General features: G+C 45.5%; 1 protein-coding gene across 2 annotated transcripts in view; it reads left to right on the forward strand.

The window, feature by feature from the left end:
• Positions 1 to 18,220, forward strand: part of HMMR (hyaluronan mediated motility receptor) — a 731,570-nt gene that overhangs the window by 608,683 nt on the left and 104,667 nt on the right. For both annotated transcript variants that reach the window (XM_030213533.1, XM_030213534.1), the window contains one exon: positions 5,873 to 6,049. In XM_030213533.1, coding sequence (XP_030069393.1) covers positions 5,873 to 6,049 — 177 coding nt within the window. The remainder of the gene's footprint in view (positions 1 to 5,872; positions 6,050 to 18,220) is intronic.

Below are 18,220 nucleotides of genomic sequence, written 5' to 3' on the forward strand. Positions count from 1 at the left end.
CCATCTCCAGCCAGTCCAATCTCTGGAATTCATAGGAGCGCGGCTGAATTCTCAGACGGCTCAGGCCTTTCTTCCCGAAGCAAGGGCGCAGAACCTTCTATCCCTTGCCTCTCAGACCAGAGCGTCTCAGCAGGTCACAGCTCGGCAGATGTTGAGACTCCTAGGTCATATGGCCTCCACGGTTCACGTGACTCCCATGGCTCGCCTTCACATGAGATCTGCTCAATGGACCCTAGCTTCCCAGTGGTGCCCAGCCACCGGGAATCTAGACGATGTAATCCGCCGGTCCGTCAGTTGCCGCAATTCGCTGCACTGGTGGACAATTCGGACCAATTTGACCCTGGGACGTCCATTCCAAATTCCGCAGCCCACGAAGGTGCTGACGACGGATGCATCTCTTCTGGGATGGGGAGCTCATGTCGATGGGCTCCACACCCAGGGACTGTGGTCCCTCCAGGAACAAGATCTTCAGATCAACCTCCTGGAGTTCCGAGCAGTCTGGAACGCGCTGAAGGCCTTCACAGATCGGCTGTCCTACCAAATCATCCAAATTCAGACAGACAATCAGGTTGCAATGTATTATATCAACAAGCAGGGGGGCACCGGATCTCGCCCCCTGTGTCAGGAAGCCGTCGGGATGTGGCTTTGGGCCTGCCAGTTCGGCATGCTTCTCCAAGCCACATACCTGGCAGGCGTAAACAACAGTCTGGCCGACAGACTGAGCAGAGTCATGCAACAGCACGAGTGGTCGCTCCATTCCAGAGTGGTACGCAAGATCTTCCGAGAGTGGGGCACCCCCTCGGTGGATCTTTTCGCCTCTCAGACCAACCACAAGCTGCCTCTGTTCTGTTCCAGACTACAGGCACACGGCAGACTGGCGTCTGATGCCTTTCTCCTCCATTGGGGGACCGGCCTCCTGTATGCTTATCCTCCCATACCTTTGGTGGGGAAGACCTTACTGAAGCTCAAGCAAGACCACGGCACCATGATTCTGATAGCGCCTTTTTGGCCCCGTCAGATCTGGTTCCCTCTACTTCTGGAGTTGTCCTCCGAAGAACCGTGGAGATTGGAGTGTTTTCCGACTCTCATTTCGCAGAACGACGGAGCGCTTCTGCACCCCAACCTTCAGTCTCTGGCTCTCACGGCCTGGATGTTGAGGGCGTAGGCTTTGCTTCGTTGGGTCTGTCTGAGGGTGTCTCCCGCGTCTTGCTTGCCTCTACAAAGGATTCCACTAAAAAGAGTTACTTTTTTTAAGTGGAGGAGTTTGTCGTTTGGTGTGAGAGCAAGGCCCTAGAACCTCGTTCTTGTCCTGCACAGAACCTGCTTGAATACCTTCTGCACTTATCAGAGTCTGGTCTCATGACCAACTCAGTAAGGAATCACCTTAGTGCGGTTAGTGCTCACCATTATCGTGTAGAGGGTAAAGCCATCTCTGGAGAGCCTTTAGTCATTCGATTCATGAGAGGCTTGCTTTTGTCAAGGCCCCCTGTCAAGCCTCCTGCAGTGCCATGGGATCTCAACGTCGTCCTCACCCAGCTGATGAAACCTCCTTTTGAGCCACTGAATTCTTGCCATCTGAAGTACTTGACCTGGAAGGTCATTTTCTTGGTGGCAGTTACTTCAGCTCGTAGAGTCAGTGAGCTGCAGGCCCTGGTAGCTTATGCTCCTTATACCAAATTTCATCACAACAGAGTAGTACTCCGCACTCACCCTAAGTTCCTGCCAAAGGTGGTGTCGGAGTTCCATCTTAACCAGTCAATTGTCTTGCCAATATTCTTTCCCACCCTGCTGAACGTCAGTTGCACACATTGGACTGCAAGCGAGCGTTGGCCTTGTATCTGGAGCGGACACAGCCCCACAGACAGTCCGCCCAACTGTTTATTTCTTTCGATCCCAATAGGAAGGGGGTCGCTGTCGGGAACCGCACCATCTCCAATTGGCTAGCAGATTGCATTTCCTTCACTTACGCCCAGGCTGGGCTGGCTCTTGAGGGTCATGTCACGGCTCATAGTGTTAGACCCATGGCAGCGTCAGTGGCCCACTTGAAGTCAGCCACTATTGAAGAGATTTGCAAGGCTGCGACGTGGTCATCTGTCCACACATTCACATCACATTACTGCCTCCAGCAGGATACCCGACGCGACAGTCGGTTCGGGCAGTCGGTGCTGCAGAATCTGTTTGGGGTTTGAATCCAACTCCACCCTCCAGGACCCGATTTTATTCTGTTCAGGCTGCACTCTCAGTTAGTTGTTCTTCATAGGTCAATTTCTGTTATGCCCTCGCCGTTGCGAGGTTCAATTGACCTGGGTTCTTGTTTTGAGTGAGCCTGAGAGCTAGGGATACCCCAGTCGTGAGAACAAGCAGCCTGCTTGTCCTTGGAGAAAGCGAATGATACATACCTGTAGCAGGTGTTCTCCAAGGACAGCAGGCTGATTGTTCTCACCTACCCTCCCTCCTCCCCTTTGGAGTTGCGTTTTACTCATACCTTTGCTTGTCATTCAACTGAGCGGGAACGGTCGCGCATGGACGGGAAGACGGCCGCGCATGCGCAGTGGGCGTGCCCTGCATGTGGGACCGCCCGCAAAGTTTTCTTCCGGTTGGTGGGGGCTGCCATGGACGTCAACCCAGTCATGAGAACAATCAGCCTGCTGTCCTCGGAGAACACCTGCTACAGGTATATATCATTCACTACCCAACACTATCCCTGCCTCCCAACCACCAGCCCCGCCTCCCACCACCAGCTCTGGCACAGACCATATAAGTCTGCCCAGCACTATTCCCGCCTCCCAACCACCAGCCCCGCCTCCCACCACCAGCTCCGGCACAGACCGTATAAGTCTGCCCAGCATTATCCCCGCCTCCCAACCACCAGCCCCAGCACAGACCATATAAGTCTGCCCAGCACTATCCCCGCCTCCCAACCACCAGCCCCAGCACAGACCGTATAAGTCTGCCCAGCACTATTCCCGCCTCCCAACCACCAGCCCTGCCTCCCACCACCAGCTCTGGCACAGACCGTATAAGTCTGCCCAGCATTATCCCCGCCTCCCAACCACCAGCCCCAGCACAGACCGTATAAGTCTGCCCAGCACTATCCCCGCCCCCCCACCACCAGCCCCAGCACAGACCGTATAAGTCTGCCCAGCACTATCCCCACCTCCCAACCACCAGCCCCGCCTCCCACCACCGGCTCTGCCACCCAATCTCGGCTAAGCTCCTGAGGATCCATTCCTTCTGAACAGGATTCCTTTATGTTTATCCCATGCATGTTTGAATTTCGTTACCGTTTTCATTTCCACCACCTCCCGCAGGAGGGCATTCCAAGCATCCACCACTCTACTACTACTACTTATCATTTCTGTAGCGCTACTAGACGTACACAGACTGCTACCCCTCCACCTGGTCTTCCTGGTCTTGATTGATGTCGGATGTTGAAACCTGTTGGGCATAGTTCAGCCAGTGGTAAACCCCCACTTTCATCTAGCCAGGTTTCACTTATTCCTAGGATGTCAAGATGCTGCTCATTTACGGCATCATGGATCACTGAGGATTTCTTTGCAGCTGATCTGGCATTCACCAGTCCTATAGTTCCCAAGGATGGTCTCGGGGTGCTGTGGGTAGCTTTGGTGTGGCAATGAGGTGGTCTTTTAAGTACTGTTATGTAGGTGTTTGACCTCTTGCACTTCAAAGTCTTCCATCAAACAGAGAAACAAATGGCTGCAATTAGCACTTCTATGTGAAATTCTTGGAGACTGCATAGGTTTCCTTTAGTTTTAAAGAATCTAAAAGATTCAGAATTATAGAAGTAGATTATATGGTTAAAATAAATTTTTAACTCACGGATTGCAGGTATGAACTTTAGGGTTTCTGGTTCTGATATCCTTGGATGGTCCAATTGATGCAGGTTGCTGTAGGCATTTTCTTTATTGTCCCAGAGGAAAGATAGATGTAAATAAGGATCCAGCTCCAAATCTCAGAGCATGAGTAGAGTTATTTAAGGGAGATAAAATTTCCTTTCTCCAGCCAAAAATAAATGGAAGAAGTTCCGAGTAAAATTGAGGACTGGTGCCTCAACACAGACTGAGCAGAAGTCAGTAAAAGTTTGGGTTGTAAATAAGCAGAAAATGTAGTTATTTAAGTTGCAGAGCCTGATGTGAACCCAGCCAGCCAGCCATTTCTGCCCTGGCCAAGGTAAAGGACAAGAAGCTTAAAGGATTTATAGCATCCGTGCTCATTAACTTGATACAGATGTGGAAGAAAGATTCCTAGAAAAGAGCCCTGGAAGTTTGAGGTGTTTGAACCAACGCAGGGGCTTACTGCAGAGACTGGAGTTTGTTTCCTGAAGGGTAAGGGACAAAGTGCTCAAGCCTGATCCATGTGGGTGGATTTCCAGGTGGTTTGGTTGCTGGTATGTTTAAAGGAAGGGGGTCTCTTCAGCCTCTAAACATTTAATGAGGTGAAGGAACAAAAAGCTTGAGTTTAAAGGAGATGGAGTGCATGAATGAACTTTATTCAAGTAAATGAGCTCATTTTAAAGGAGTTGATTAAATTCATGAATTAACTTTATTCACATTCTGCACACTCCTTTTAGTGAAATTGAGCATGCTCAGTTTCACTAAAAGAAGCATGCGGGATGTGAGGGGGAAGACAAAGCAGGGTAGGCAACACTGTGGCGCCATAGACCGGCGCTGGACAAGGCTTCAGCTGGTGGGGGTTGGGGACCCCACCAGCCAAGGTATTTGCTGCATCAGTGGGTGGGGAGTGGCAGGGTGGCCGGAGCAGCAGCGAGGGGGCGGCAGACCAAACTGTACCCCCCCCCCCCCCCCCCCCCCACCTCAGACTCTGGCCTCCTCCCACCACGAGGTCTGACTACGCCCCTGCTCAAAAGACTGCCTTAAACTTTGTGGGAAACACAAGATATAAGGGCCCCAGTGCATGTAGGCTGGGAGGGCTTTGTCATACACCTTTTGGAGCAAAGGGCCCTAGGCGGCTGCCTGCATAAACTTAATTATTAAGTGCTAGATGCCTGGGAAAACTGATCCTAGGAATAGGAATAAGAAAGTTTTGCATTTATTAACTGTAATGATTTTGAGATATTATAGATAAAGTCCCACAGGAAACCAGAGTGGAGTTGTGTGTCTGGATTTGCCCGTGGCTGACTGACCCTCCAGCTGCAACACAGAGTAGAACGTTTGACAGCAGCTAAAAAACCAGCTTACTTCTTAAAAAAATGATACCCATTCTTCCCTCCTGAGGAATCTTTATCTCACTTCTTTACTCCCAAAGATTTCCCCGTTTCACATTCCCAATATACAACCTATGTTTCCAGTCCTTGCTGATTTTGGGAATCCATTTTCCATTAAAGGTTGGTCAAGTTTTAGTTTATCTTCCCCGATTAGCTTCGAAAAAATTGCTCAATCAGCTAGAAAGATTGCTTGTGCTCAAGATCTTGTTCCTTTCTCCTGGCTTACTATTTCACGCCACTGTCTACTTCCTCTTGCATATCTGCTCATTACAGCCTGACCACAGGATATTTCCCTATGGCCTGGAAGCAGGCTCTTGTATAGCCTATAATCAAAACTCGCCAGTTGGATCCAACTCTGTCTAGTTATCAGCCTATATTTAACCTTTATTTTGTATCTCTGTTAGCTGAATGTGCAGTTTTTCAGTTGCTCCAATATGCTGATAAAACCAACATCTTTCATTCCTGACCAGCCAGAAATTCCTTCATGAGGCTGATAGTAAAGAAAGATGGGGGATGGGAAATAGTGCAGCATATCTGAAGTAGAACATTATAGCTAAAACTTATAGACAAGATCAATAGAAATGATAATTCTGCAGAGAACATTTAAACTAGTCTTATCTGTTTCAGCAACAACTGGATGCATTTGAATCTGAGAAGAATGCCTTGCTTAGTGAACATGGTGCCGCCCAAGAAGAACTAAACAAACTGAGTGATGCATACGCAAAGCTATTGGGTCATCAGAATCAAAAACAGAAAATCAAGCATGTCATGAAACTAAAAGAAGAGAACACTTGGCTGAAACAGGTTTGCAGATTAGTGCACAGACAACTTCTTGAGGCTACCTGAGGAAAGTAGGAAGAGCATGCAGAGGCATGGCTTTGAGAAGTGTTTCCTACAACTGTTTTTTTATCGAGGGAAGTAATCCAATTAACTGCAGTAACAGATAGGCTGTAGCAGGAAACGTGCTGAGAGGGGAGGAGGGGCAAAGCTGTGTAAATCCTGGTATTTTGAGGAAAAAATAAGAAGCGAAAAGGGGTATGAATTCCAGAGCTTTGCTGCCTTGGACCTGTTATCAGAGCTGTTTTGGTTTGATTGGGTGCTGTGCTGCCTGTGTTCTGAAAAAAAAAAAAGAACTTTCTCTATATCTCACCTGAAACAAACGTTAAGGAAAAGAAACAAAGCTGTTCTTTCATTCACTGGTTGTACTTTCTAAGCCTCTCTCTTTCTATTAACTCCTTTCTAAGCCTTTCTTTCCTATAAACTATTCTAAAATAGCTAGTTTTGATTCTGTGCTGGTAGTCCTTCAACTGTGTTATATTCCTGTGCTGGTGATTCCTAAGTTGTCTTTAAAGTGTTTTCTATCGAGGGAAGTAATCCAATTAACTGCATTAACAGCTCTAGCAGGCCACTGCAGGATCCAGTTTAGTCTTCCCCACCCCCCCCTCCCCAATGCCCACCCACCTCTGGACAGCTCTACATTTATAGCAAGTAGTGTAATTAGGATAATAAGCTAGGAGTGTTCTTACATTACCAGTCATTACCATTTAAGGAGGAAACACTACAAGGATCATACAATGCCCTATATGAACTAAAAGACTCTTTATATCAGACTACATTCTTAATACTGTAGCAACTCCTACAAGATTGAAAAACTTGAAAACACTAAGATGGAGTCAGCAGTCCAGCAGCGACAGGAGTGCTACCCAGTCTTTTTCACCGAGTGCTACATGTATGAGTATCTCCCGGTTGCTGTGATTCATATCTGTGTGCTCGATGCAAGGAGCTCTTTGACCTCAGAGAGTGTGTTCGTTCTCTTGAGGCTAGAGTAGCAGACTTGGTAGAAATGAGGGAGATAGAGAAATACATAGACAAGACCTAAGGGATGTAGTAGAGAAAGTCCCACCTTCAGTCAGGTAGCCTCTGTGTTGCCTTGGAGAGGGAGGTCTCCCAGAAGGTGAAGTAGGAAGTACTCCTGTAGCCAGGGACCTACACATCAGGGGATTTACTATCCTCTTGCACCGAGGATATGTCTCCATTACTGCCCGGGAAGGGAAGGATAGGACAGCTGTTGTAGTTGGTGATTCGATCATTAGACATATAGATAGCTGGGTGGCTGGTGGACGGAACATCGCCTGATTACTTGCCTGCCTGGTGCGAAGGTTGGCGGACCTCACGCGTCACCTAGACGGGATTTTAGATAATGCTGGGGAGGAGCCAGCTATCTTGGGTACATGTGGTACCAATGATGTAGGAAAATGTGGGAGAGAGTTTCTGGAAGCCAAATTTAGGCTCTTAGGAAGAAAGCTCAAATCCAGACCCTCTAGGGTGGCGTTTTCTGAAATACTACCCATTCCACGCGCAGGGCCCAAGAGACATGCAGAGCTCCGGAGTCTTAATGCATGGATGAGACAATGGTGCAAGGAGGAGGGTTTTTGTTTTGCCAGGAACTGGGCAACATTCTAGGGAAGGGGGAACCTATTCCGAAAGGATGGGCTTCACCTTAACAGGTATGGGACCAGGCTGCTGGCCATCATTTAAAAAAGAGATAGAGCAGCGTTTAAACTAGGAACAGGGGGAAGGCCGACAGTCACACACAAATGTATGGTTCGGAATAAGGTATCTTTCAAAGATATCGCACAACACAGGGAAGACAGGGTTTTCTTGATAGTGAGGTTGCAAAAGATACTGTAATAGTTTCAGTGTCCTTCAATAAAAAATAATAAAACCAGACAGAAGATAGTAAAATAGTACTGTCAAGTAATCAACTTGATGTGATAAGGAATAACAAGTCTAGCTTGAAGTGTCTATATGCAAATGCTAGGAGCCTAAGACATAAGATGGGAGAATTGGAATATATTGCACTGAATGAAGAAATAATAGGCATCTCTGAAACCTGGTGGAAGGAGGATAACCAGTGGGACACTGTCATACCGGGGTACAAATTATATCGTAGTGATAGGGTGGACCGGATTGGGGGAGAAGTAGCATTGTACGTTAACGAGAGGCTGAATCAAATAGATTGAAAATTCTGCAGGAAACAAAAGACCTCTTGGAATCATTGTGGATCGAAATTCCATGTGTAAAGGGGAAAAGGACGGTGATAGGGGTGTACTACCGTCCGCCCAACCAGGATGAGCAGACGGACGCAGTCTTGTTAAAGGAAATTAGTGAGGCAAATAAATTAGGCAACTCAATAATGGTGGATTTTAATTACCAACAATCCTACCTCGTATACAACATGTTTGAGGGCAACAATGGCAGGCAAGAAGGAAAAAAAGACCTCAGATCATTCGGAAACTCCTCGTTCTTAAAGACACGCCTTTTGTATAATGAGGGAACCATATCAGTCTTCAAAAAAAAACTCCACTATAACAAATTTCACACTAACTCTGCCATGTACCCCAACAAACACTTGTAAAGGAGACCCAATTTTCACATTTCCAGAGCTTGGAAAGAGTACTTATCTCAGTTGACTAGGTTAATGTAACAGCAGGGCGAGGTCACGTGACGCTATGAACAGGAGCAGACGCTAGAACGAACTGCTCCTACCTTCTCCTCAAGAATCGCTACAAAAAAATCACCCAGAAAGAGAGTTTATCTCGTTATCTGAGAGAGGATCATAACGTGAAACCGAGAGCAGACCTGCTAATCGCAGATAATACTGAGTATGACGACTAAGAGGCAGATGCAGCAACCAACGTAAAAAATCTAAATCGTTAAAGTCCCTAACGATTTTAAAATAACGAAAAATGCACAAAAAAAAAAAGTCACACATGCTGAGATCGGTATTGAAACGTACAATGTACCAAAGAATCACAATACACATCGTTAATCGGCCCCCAAATCATGCGCAGAGCAGCCAGCGTTATGTTAGCTGCTCTGCGCATGCCACAAACAGTCAAAACACAGTCAAATCACAAGCACATGGCTCCCAAATCAAATCAAAACAAAAATAAAAAAAAAGGGTCGGAAGGGGGCAAGGGCGCTCATCAGGAGCGTCCTGTACGGACGGCCTTGCCCCCCCTCCGCTGCGCGCCACTTTCCGCCGCTCCCCCCACCCCGAAAAAGCAAAATGCTAGCTGCCCCGGTCCCCCCTCCCTTCCTCACTACTCTGTCACCTCAGCTCCGCCTCCCGACATCCTCCGTCCTGTGCCCCGCCCCCTTTTGGGGTCGTCGCCGCCATTCCCCTCTTCCATCGGGCCCCCCTCCCTCTTACCGGGCCCGTGCAGCGCCTCTCTCCTCTGTCCGAAGGCGCTGCACGGGCAAGAAGAAAGCTGATGGCTGCCTTCGCCCAGCTTCGATGGCGCGTCTTTCTCCTGCTGGGCCCGCCCCTGTCTGACGTCAGTAACCTACGTAGGTCCTGACGTCAGACAGGGGCGGGCCCAGCAGGAGAAAGACGCCATCGAAGCTGGGCGAAGGCAGCCATCAGCTTCTTCTTGCCCGTGCAGCGCCTTCGGACAGAGGAGAGAGGCGCTGCACGGGCCCGGTAAGAGGGAGGGGGGCCCGATGGAAGAGGGGAATGGCGGCGACGACCCCAAAATGGGGCGGGGCACAGGACGGAGGATGTCGGGAGGCGGAGCTGAGGTGAGAGAGTAGTGAGGAAGAGAGGGGGGCAGGGGGCTGCTCGAATTTTGCTTTTTCGGGGTGGGGGAGCGGCGGAAAGTGGCGAGCAGCGGGGGGGGGGCAAGGCCGTCCGTACAGGACGCTCCTGATGAGCGCCCTTGCCCCCTCCCGATCCTTTTTTTATTTTTATTTATTTTTGTTTTTCTGAGGTCCTTTGGACCAATCACAGCGCTTTTAGCTCTGCTAATGCGCTGGGATTGGCTCAAAGTTTGTTTATTTTTTCTCTTAATGATTTTTCCTGCCACAGAGCTGACCTAACGAGTGGTCCAGACCTCTCGTTAGTTTTCCTGCCTTTTTCCTGCGTAAAGGCAATCGGAAAAGGTTAGTGCATGTCGTTTCAATGGGGTTTTCACACTAATTGCTCATCTCCATTCCGTTTTCGTTAGCTGCTGGCTTCCTCGGTAAAAGCCCTTTGATGCATGCAACGGATCAAATTTTCCTCGTTGGAGAGTCATTAAAGGCTCATTTAGCTTTAGTGCATCTGCCTCTAAATCTGTTAGAAAAGAGAGAGAGAAAAGTCGGCCGATTGGAGACAAAAATGGCGGCAACCGGGCGAGCCCAGGAACATCAGCAGTAGGATCCGCATGGACCGCTGAGATCGTGGGCGAAGTCACCCATGCGCTGGAATCTATTTTGGAAAACAAACTCAGCTCACTGGACACTAAATTAGAATCTACTACTACTACTACTACTTAACATTTCTAGAGCGCTACTAGGGTTACGCAGCGCTGTACAAATTAACGAATAAGGACGGTCCCTGCTCAGAAGAGCTTACAAGCTAAAGGACGAAATGTCAAGTTGGGGTATATGAGATTCCTGAGAAGAGATGTAGTGATTAGGTGCCGAAGGCGACATTGAAGAGGTGGGCTTTGAGCAATGATTGAAGATGGGTAGGGAGGGGGCCCGGCGTATGGGCTCGGGGAGTTTGTTCCAAGCATGGGGAGAGGCGAGGCAGAAGGGGCGAAGCCTAGAGTTGGCGGTGGTGGAGAAGGGTACTGAAAGGAGGGATTTGTCTTGAGAGCGGAGGTTACGGGTAGGGACGTAAGGGGAGATGGGTAGAGAGGTAAGGAGGGGCTGCAGATCGAGTGCATTTGTAGGTGAGTAGGAGAAGCTTGAACTGTATTCGGTATCTGATCGGAAGCCAGTGAAGTGACTTGAGGAGAGGGGTGATATGAGTATATCGGTTAAGGCGGAAGATAAGACGTGCGGCAGAGTTCTGAATGGACTGAAGGGGGGATAGATGGCTAAGTGGGAGAATCGCTGCATATAGTAGCTAGCTCAAATACAGCTGGATATGACACGTTATCAACAAAGAGCCAGTGACACAGAAGATCTTGTTTGCACCTTAGAATCTGAAATAAAACAGCTGAAAAGACAATTGCTTCTTATGATGATAAGCTTGAGGACTTAGAAAATAGGTCCTGATGAAAAAATCTTCGCATTGTAGGATTGGCTGAAGGGCAAGGAGACCGGGATCTGAGCAAAAGTGGCTGGCAGAAAGAACTGGAGTTGCTGGAGACGCTAGGGCCGTTAAAAATCGAAAGAGCACATCGCTTGGGCCAGAAGCAGGCGTCGGATGGCAGGCCACGGGTGGTTATATGTAAATCCTCAACTTTGCACATAAAAACGCTATCTTGCAAGCTTTGAGAAGTGGAAAAGAGCTGCACAGTGGGAACCGAAAAGTATTATGTTTTCAGGATTACTCGGCGGCGGTAGCAGTGCAAAGGAAAAAATTTCCGCCAGTGTGTACTGAGCTGGTCAGGTCGAAAAATTAAATTTGCGCTGTTATACCCGGCGAAATTGAGAGTAATTCATCAATCGAGCACAAAGATGTTTAATACAGTGGAGGAGGCGCAGACTTTTATACAACACTAGAAGCGGGGCAATAATATCCCTGGTATGCTTTGGTGATAACGGACTACCTGTCAAAAGATTGCTTCGAAGGATACCGGACATGTAGAAACTAATGATGTGCAGCATCCGGTAATAATCTTGTTAAACTAGTACTGGGTGTGTTCAATTTGCATGAGCTCACGAGCATCGGGAGGATTGCTAAGAGACATTATATGCCGGCACGTTATAATTGAGCACCAAAGAGAGAAGTGGAGATGTGAAAGCAGTTGGCTTGCACAGAGAGGACACCTACTGAGCGTTTTGACTATTGACGGTCCTTGGAGACCACGTGGACAGGAAGGGAGCCATTTAGCAGAGATCTGTGTTTGGATTACAAATCGAGCCGATGCTGGCTGAGCGACATGGAGAAAGTTGAAAACAGACAGTTTCAAGAATATTTTAGTAGCTGCAGGCGATCTCGCTGCTTTCACAAGTACTTGTATAAATGCAAAGACTCCCGTGGATGGTAAACCTAATAAAATTGACGCAATGGTGACAGGTTACTAACTCTGCTAAATGTATAACAGATTGGTGGGTGATTAGAAGCATCTGATAGCAGATGGATCAGGGAATGGCTAAAGAAGTGGAGACGTACTTAGAGTGAGAATGGGGAATGCAGGATTGTACTGATTAAGCTCTGCATGACTGGTAGGGACACTGGTTTAAAAGTATTGAGATTGAAAGAGGGCTGTGTGTTGGGAGAATGAATATGTAAGTAACAGAATAGTAGAGGGTGAGTGATTAAGGGAGATATAGGCTATAGATGATGGGAGGAGGGGCGTTGAAAGTGACCTGATTCCTTTGGGAACAAGGGGAACAAGAGGGATAGGGTTAGGGGAGAATGGGAAGGGTGGGGGGGGGAAGGGTGGTCTAGGGCTTGTAAATTTAGGGGTCCCGAGCCCCCCCCAAGAAGGCTGGAGTGACCTTAAATCTGACTCCATCTCTAAATAGCACTAGTACTGGGGTAATCAAGGAGTTGTGAAGTTAGGTCTAAGGAAAAGATACCAGCCTTATGACAAACTGGATTTATGTCACAAGTTATACAATGCAGTGAAAGACAGCCTGATACAGCAAAAGCATTTATACTTACAGCCTCTGATCATAAAGTGAAGTCCACAAATCATCATTTGGAATGAGGAGTTTATTTGCTAAGGTACAAGTCAAATCAGTGATTGACAACAGGCACGTACAATCAATTAGTTATAGGAATATAATAATCCAGCTGCAACAGGTGTTAATTCCTAATCTTTTATAATTTCTTTTACCAATCAGAGGTTTTACAAGGGAAAGCAATTAGGTAATTTGTCAATTCTGCTGGACACATTGGTTTCCCTTGGAGAGAGAGAGTGGCAACCCTTTTCTCTCTAACTTAAACCAGGAAATACCCTGATTTTTATAGGTGCCCTCAGGATATGGCTAATATGACAGTAGATATACCTGATTGGATCTATGCTAATGTCATGGTTGTCACTGATTGGCTCATGCTAATGAGTAGCTTCTATCTTGCTAACATGGTTTTGTCTTTAGCTCGCTTGACCACAAATCTTAAGCAAGACCCTGCATCCAGCTACACCTTTCCTTTCTCACACCATGGCTGACCACAATCCTGCTCACAGGAAAGTCTCATTTCTCAACTTGTTTTTTTCTAACTTACATTAGAGAAAATTCCACTTTGCAACAGATACGGCTTCCATTTTGTGCTGAAATCCTCTATTTTGTTTCCATATCTATTGACCTAACTTTTCCTAATTTAGCTTATTTAGGCCTCAATCCGGGCTACAAACTAGGCCATACTTTTCCAGTAAGCTCCCAGTTATGTCAGCCATCAGATTTCTGACTCAGCCAAGGTCTGTAATGGCTTGAGCTCTATGACTGGGCCCGCCACCATTCCAGTGGGGGGGGTCTCTGGCTGTACCATAATTATACATTCCCCACTTGTCACCCCCTCTGGGGAGGGGTGACACAAAGCTCGTCAAGCTTGTCATCATCCATTCCAGAAGGTGGCAAGCTATCAAACGAGAGGGCGAGTTTTGGTCTTACAAATAGCTAGAAGGTATGGTGCAAGACAGGAAACTTCATTCTCAGGTGATATATTATTTGGGGCGTATGGAATTCCCTTTATATTACCCAACCCCTTGGGCCTTAATCCTGATGTCCCCTCTCTTGAGACTTACTCAAACCTGTAGTGAGAAATGTTTTATGAATGGGACAAATCCATGAGTTCATCTACAAAATCCCATGAAGTATAGGTATGTGGGTAATAGCAATTTCAGGTGGATCATACTAATAAACACTTTCAGGTCTTTCTATGGCTTCTATTGTATCTGTAGCATAGTGCATGGGGAGATAATCTAATGTATCTGTCTCAGTGGTCCTTGGAAGGAATAGTGGTTTTGATTAAGCATTGTTATGGGCTCAACAAATATATGGTTAGTACTCTGATTGCAGGCTGTTGTAGGTATTTAGAATCCTTAAACACGTCAGAATTCCTGGACCTTACTATTACTCATCATCGGCATCCAATCATGAGCACTAAAAAGTGGATAGCAAGTATGAGGTTGCCTCATACAGCAAAAATGGTCAATCCTAGGAAAATTTATATTAACAAAGGTCATGCATAGATCTTGACATATGCATAATGACCTGGAAGTATGGGAAGCATTTCATATATCCGTTACCCCACTTGGAGCTTAGTCAAACCTACAGAAAGACATGCAGCTTAAGTAAGCCTACACCAAAGTTAAACAAATGCATAACTGGTTGATACTAACAGGGTTTACACCTACATTATGATATCTTAGCCAGTGTTAGGGTTTGATGTTACCCCTGTGTCTGAGCAATATCAACTTCAATTTAAATTACATAAACAGAAATGGCAGAAAAGAGTTTCAAAACCAATACAACAAGAGAAAATAAAGACAATTATAGTCCAATTCTGACTGTCCATTCATAATAGAGAGTGTGTCATTAGCTAGAAAGGGAATAACAAAAAACAAATAAAATTGAACTTTTCAATCAGGATTATGGCTAAACTGGAAATAAAACAAATATGAGTCTATAATGTCCATAAACAGCAACAGTAAATCTCTAATTTAAGTATCAGTTGTTCTGAATTCTCTTTCATCGATCATGGTTGAGGCGGTGGAAGTGCAGAAGAATCTGGACGAAGATCTGGAAGATCTAACAGGGCTGGATTTTCAGGCTGGCCTGCTGAAGGAAGTGGCCGGTCTTGAGATGGTTAGGCTGGTAACATCTGGTTCTGCGGCTAAGTAAACCCGTATATCTTTCACATGGACCCAAGACTTGTGGTCCAGTAGATTGCAAGGTGTAAAGATTATAGCCACAACCTTAGGGGATCGAACATCATTTGGGCCTGGATAGATCTTGAAGACGTACTTGCAGTGTACAAACTTGGATCTTTCCATGTCTTTATCCTAGGCATGCACAATCATAATTAGTCCATCAAGAGTCAGAGGCTGGCAAAGGAATAAGCAAAATGACTGTATGCCTGAATGATAAATTCAAGTATGGAGGAGATATACGAAAAACAACATCAGCTTAATTTTCTGACCAAAAAATGATACATTAAATTGATTAAAGGAGATGTTGCCTCAAGAAGCCCCCGGCTCTATTATATATGGAGCTCATGAGGGCTGGACCGCTTCATCATTGGCAACACCCCCACATTTATAAAGCAGCCTGTCCCAAACATATGTTTTTATTCTTTTTTGTATAAATTTTTAGCATATGATGGGCAATCGTAAAGTTAATACGTATCAGCTACTTAGCTTTTACATGGTCCAATCCTTCTTTAGTTAGTTACATGCTGGACGCGACCAAGACCAACAATGGCCAGCGTTTCGTCGCCTGCGTCAGGGTCAGATGGTCTGCGTCTAACTAAAAAGGGAAAATACAAATGTTATAGTATTGGAACCTTCATACAGCTCTACGTTACTTATTTCTCTTCCGATATTCTTTACTCAACCACCTCAGCTGAAGGAACCAACATTTCCAACGGACCAACTTAAAATAAAGATGGCTTCTCACATTTAAAGGTTTTCTTACGTCACACGCCAATGATTAGCTAGACCAATCAGCTTGTGTTCTTACCCTACCTTCTAACCACAAGGAACACAATTTTTCAAAAAGCTTTTCATAAATAACCTAAGCACTCTAAATGAAAAAGTATGTTTCAGATATTGTTACCAGCTGTAAATAATGTTTCTAATTAGGAAAAAATATTTCTAATTAGAAAAAATGTCCCCATTCAATTTTTGCATTCAGACCCATTGGGGTTAATGAATTCAGACGGTATATCCACTTTTGTTCACTTTGGAATAAGATCCTCTTTCTGTCAACTCCAATGCGGATTCGGGATGCTTCTATTTGTTGTAAGACAAAACATCTTAATTCAGCAAAGGAGTGTTGTGCTGTATTGCAGTGAAGTACCAGAGATGTAATCATTCTTTGTGTATTTAACACACTGCGGTGCTCAATCAACCGGACATAAAGAGTTCTTGAAGTTTGTCCCACATACAGTAAACCGCATGGGCAAACTAAACAATAGACGACATGGTCAGATTTGCAATTAGTGTTCACTCTCAAATCGAATTCTCGAAAGGATTTTGGATGGATAAAGGTCTTTTTCTCTAGCATTATCTCACACACACAGCATGAACCACATTTTTTATGCCCTGCAAAAATAGGGAGCACGTCTCTATTTAAAGGTAATACCGACGGGCACAGTAATTCCTTCAAGTTCTTTAAATCTGCTGTAAGCAAAACGAATTCTCTTATTAGTGAATACTGGAAGGGTCTGTAATATGCCCCAATGATTGCTAAGAATTTTACTAACCCTGTGTGCATCTTTATCAAAACGTAAAACACAAGTGATAAAGTCTTCTTCATCACTAGATCTCTCATTGTTGTCATTCGGGCATAGTAATGTCTCTCGATGGTTAAATTTTGCTCTTCGATATGCTTGTCTCACGATATTCTTCGGGTAGCCCCTTCGATGCAAACGCTTGCTGAGTGTTCTTGCTTGTACTTGAAAGTCTAAAGTTTCTGAGCATAAGCGACGATATCTCAGCATCTGAGAAAAGGGGAGACTATCCTTGAGACACCTTGGGTGACAGCTTGTGTATTGTAACAAGCTGTTAACATCAGTCTCCTTCCGGTATATTGTAGTGACGAAAGATGCTTTAGCTTTACTAATTTGCACATCCAGATAGCTGATGGTGTGTACTTCATGATGTCCTGTAAATTTAATCGTGGGATGGCATTGATTTAGAAACTCAATGAACAGTTCTAAAGTATGTATATCAGCCTCCCAGACAAAAAATATATCATCAATAAATCTACACCACATCTTAATGTGGGACCAGAAAGTGCAGGTGTATACAAATTTCTCCTCAAAAAATGACATAAATAGATTAGCCACTGAAGGTGCTAGAGTAGCACCCATCGCTACTCCTGAAATCTGCTGGCTGAATCGGCTGAAATGCCTGAATGATACATTGCTATATCTTGGTGGACATTGGCAGCCTGAATTGAATAAGCATGCTAACATGAAAATACACTGTTAATTAAATGTAAAACCAAAAGGGGCCAGTGGGGGGGGGGGGGGGTTCTGGCTGTACCATAATTATACAGGCTACAGCAGGGGCGGGGGAGGGGATTAACTCATTATGAATCAGAAAATTTACTGCTAAAAGTAGAGAGAGACTGGTATTCAAAGGAGAGAGGCTGGGCTGGCTTCTCTTAGATGTAATGGATAGTCAGCGGACCAGAATGGTTGGACACAGGAGGGTAACAGATTAAAGTAGCATCTTGGAATGTAGGAGGAATACATTCCCCAATTAAAAGATCGAAGATTTTGCAGCATCTCAAACGTATTGGGGCAGATATTGTGATGCTTCAGGAAACACATTTGTCAGATGTTGAACATACCAAATTAGCTAAATGGTGGGTAGCTGACTGCGTGGCATCAGCAGCCCTTGGCCGGAAAGGAGGGGTGGCACTATTATTTAGAAAAGGGATAGCAGTTCAGGTGCATAAAACAATAAAAGATCCGGAGGGCAGATTTATTCTTTTTATTGTTACACTAAATAGTCAAAAAATAATTTTGGGCAGTATTTATGCTCCTAATGTAATGGATTTAAAATTTTATAAGAAGTTGCTTAAGCACATCACACAGTTAGAAACATTACCCATATTGGTTGGAGGAGATTTTAATATGACTTGGGATCCAATACTAGATAGATCACACCCTCCAACTACTATAAAATGGATATGTACTAGGGGATTGCCCGATTTTTGTACAACGCTTGACTTACTTGATATCTGGTGGACCTTACATCCACTAGACAAAGAATATACACATCAATCTAGAGCACATGGCTCATCGTCTAGAATTGACTACTTGTTAGCATCCCGCACATTACTAACTGACATTACAGA

The sequence above is a fragment of the Microcaecilia unicolor genome, chromosome 8 (assembly GCF_901765095.1).
Source record: "Microcaecilia unicolor chromosome 8, aMicUni1.1, whole genome shotgun sequence".
NCBI lineage: Eukaryota > Metazoa > Chordata > Amphibia > Gymnophiona > Siphonopidae > Microcaecilia > Microcaecilia unicolor.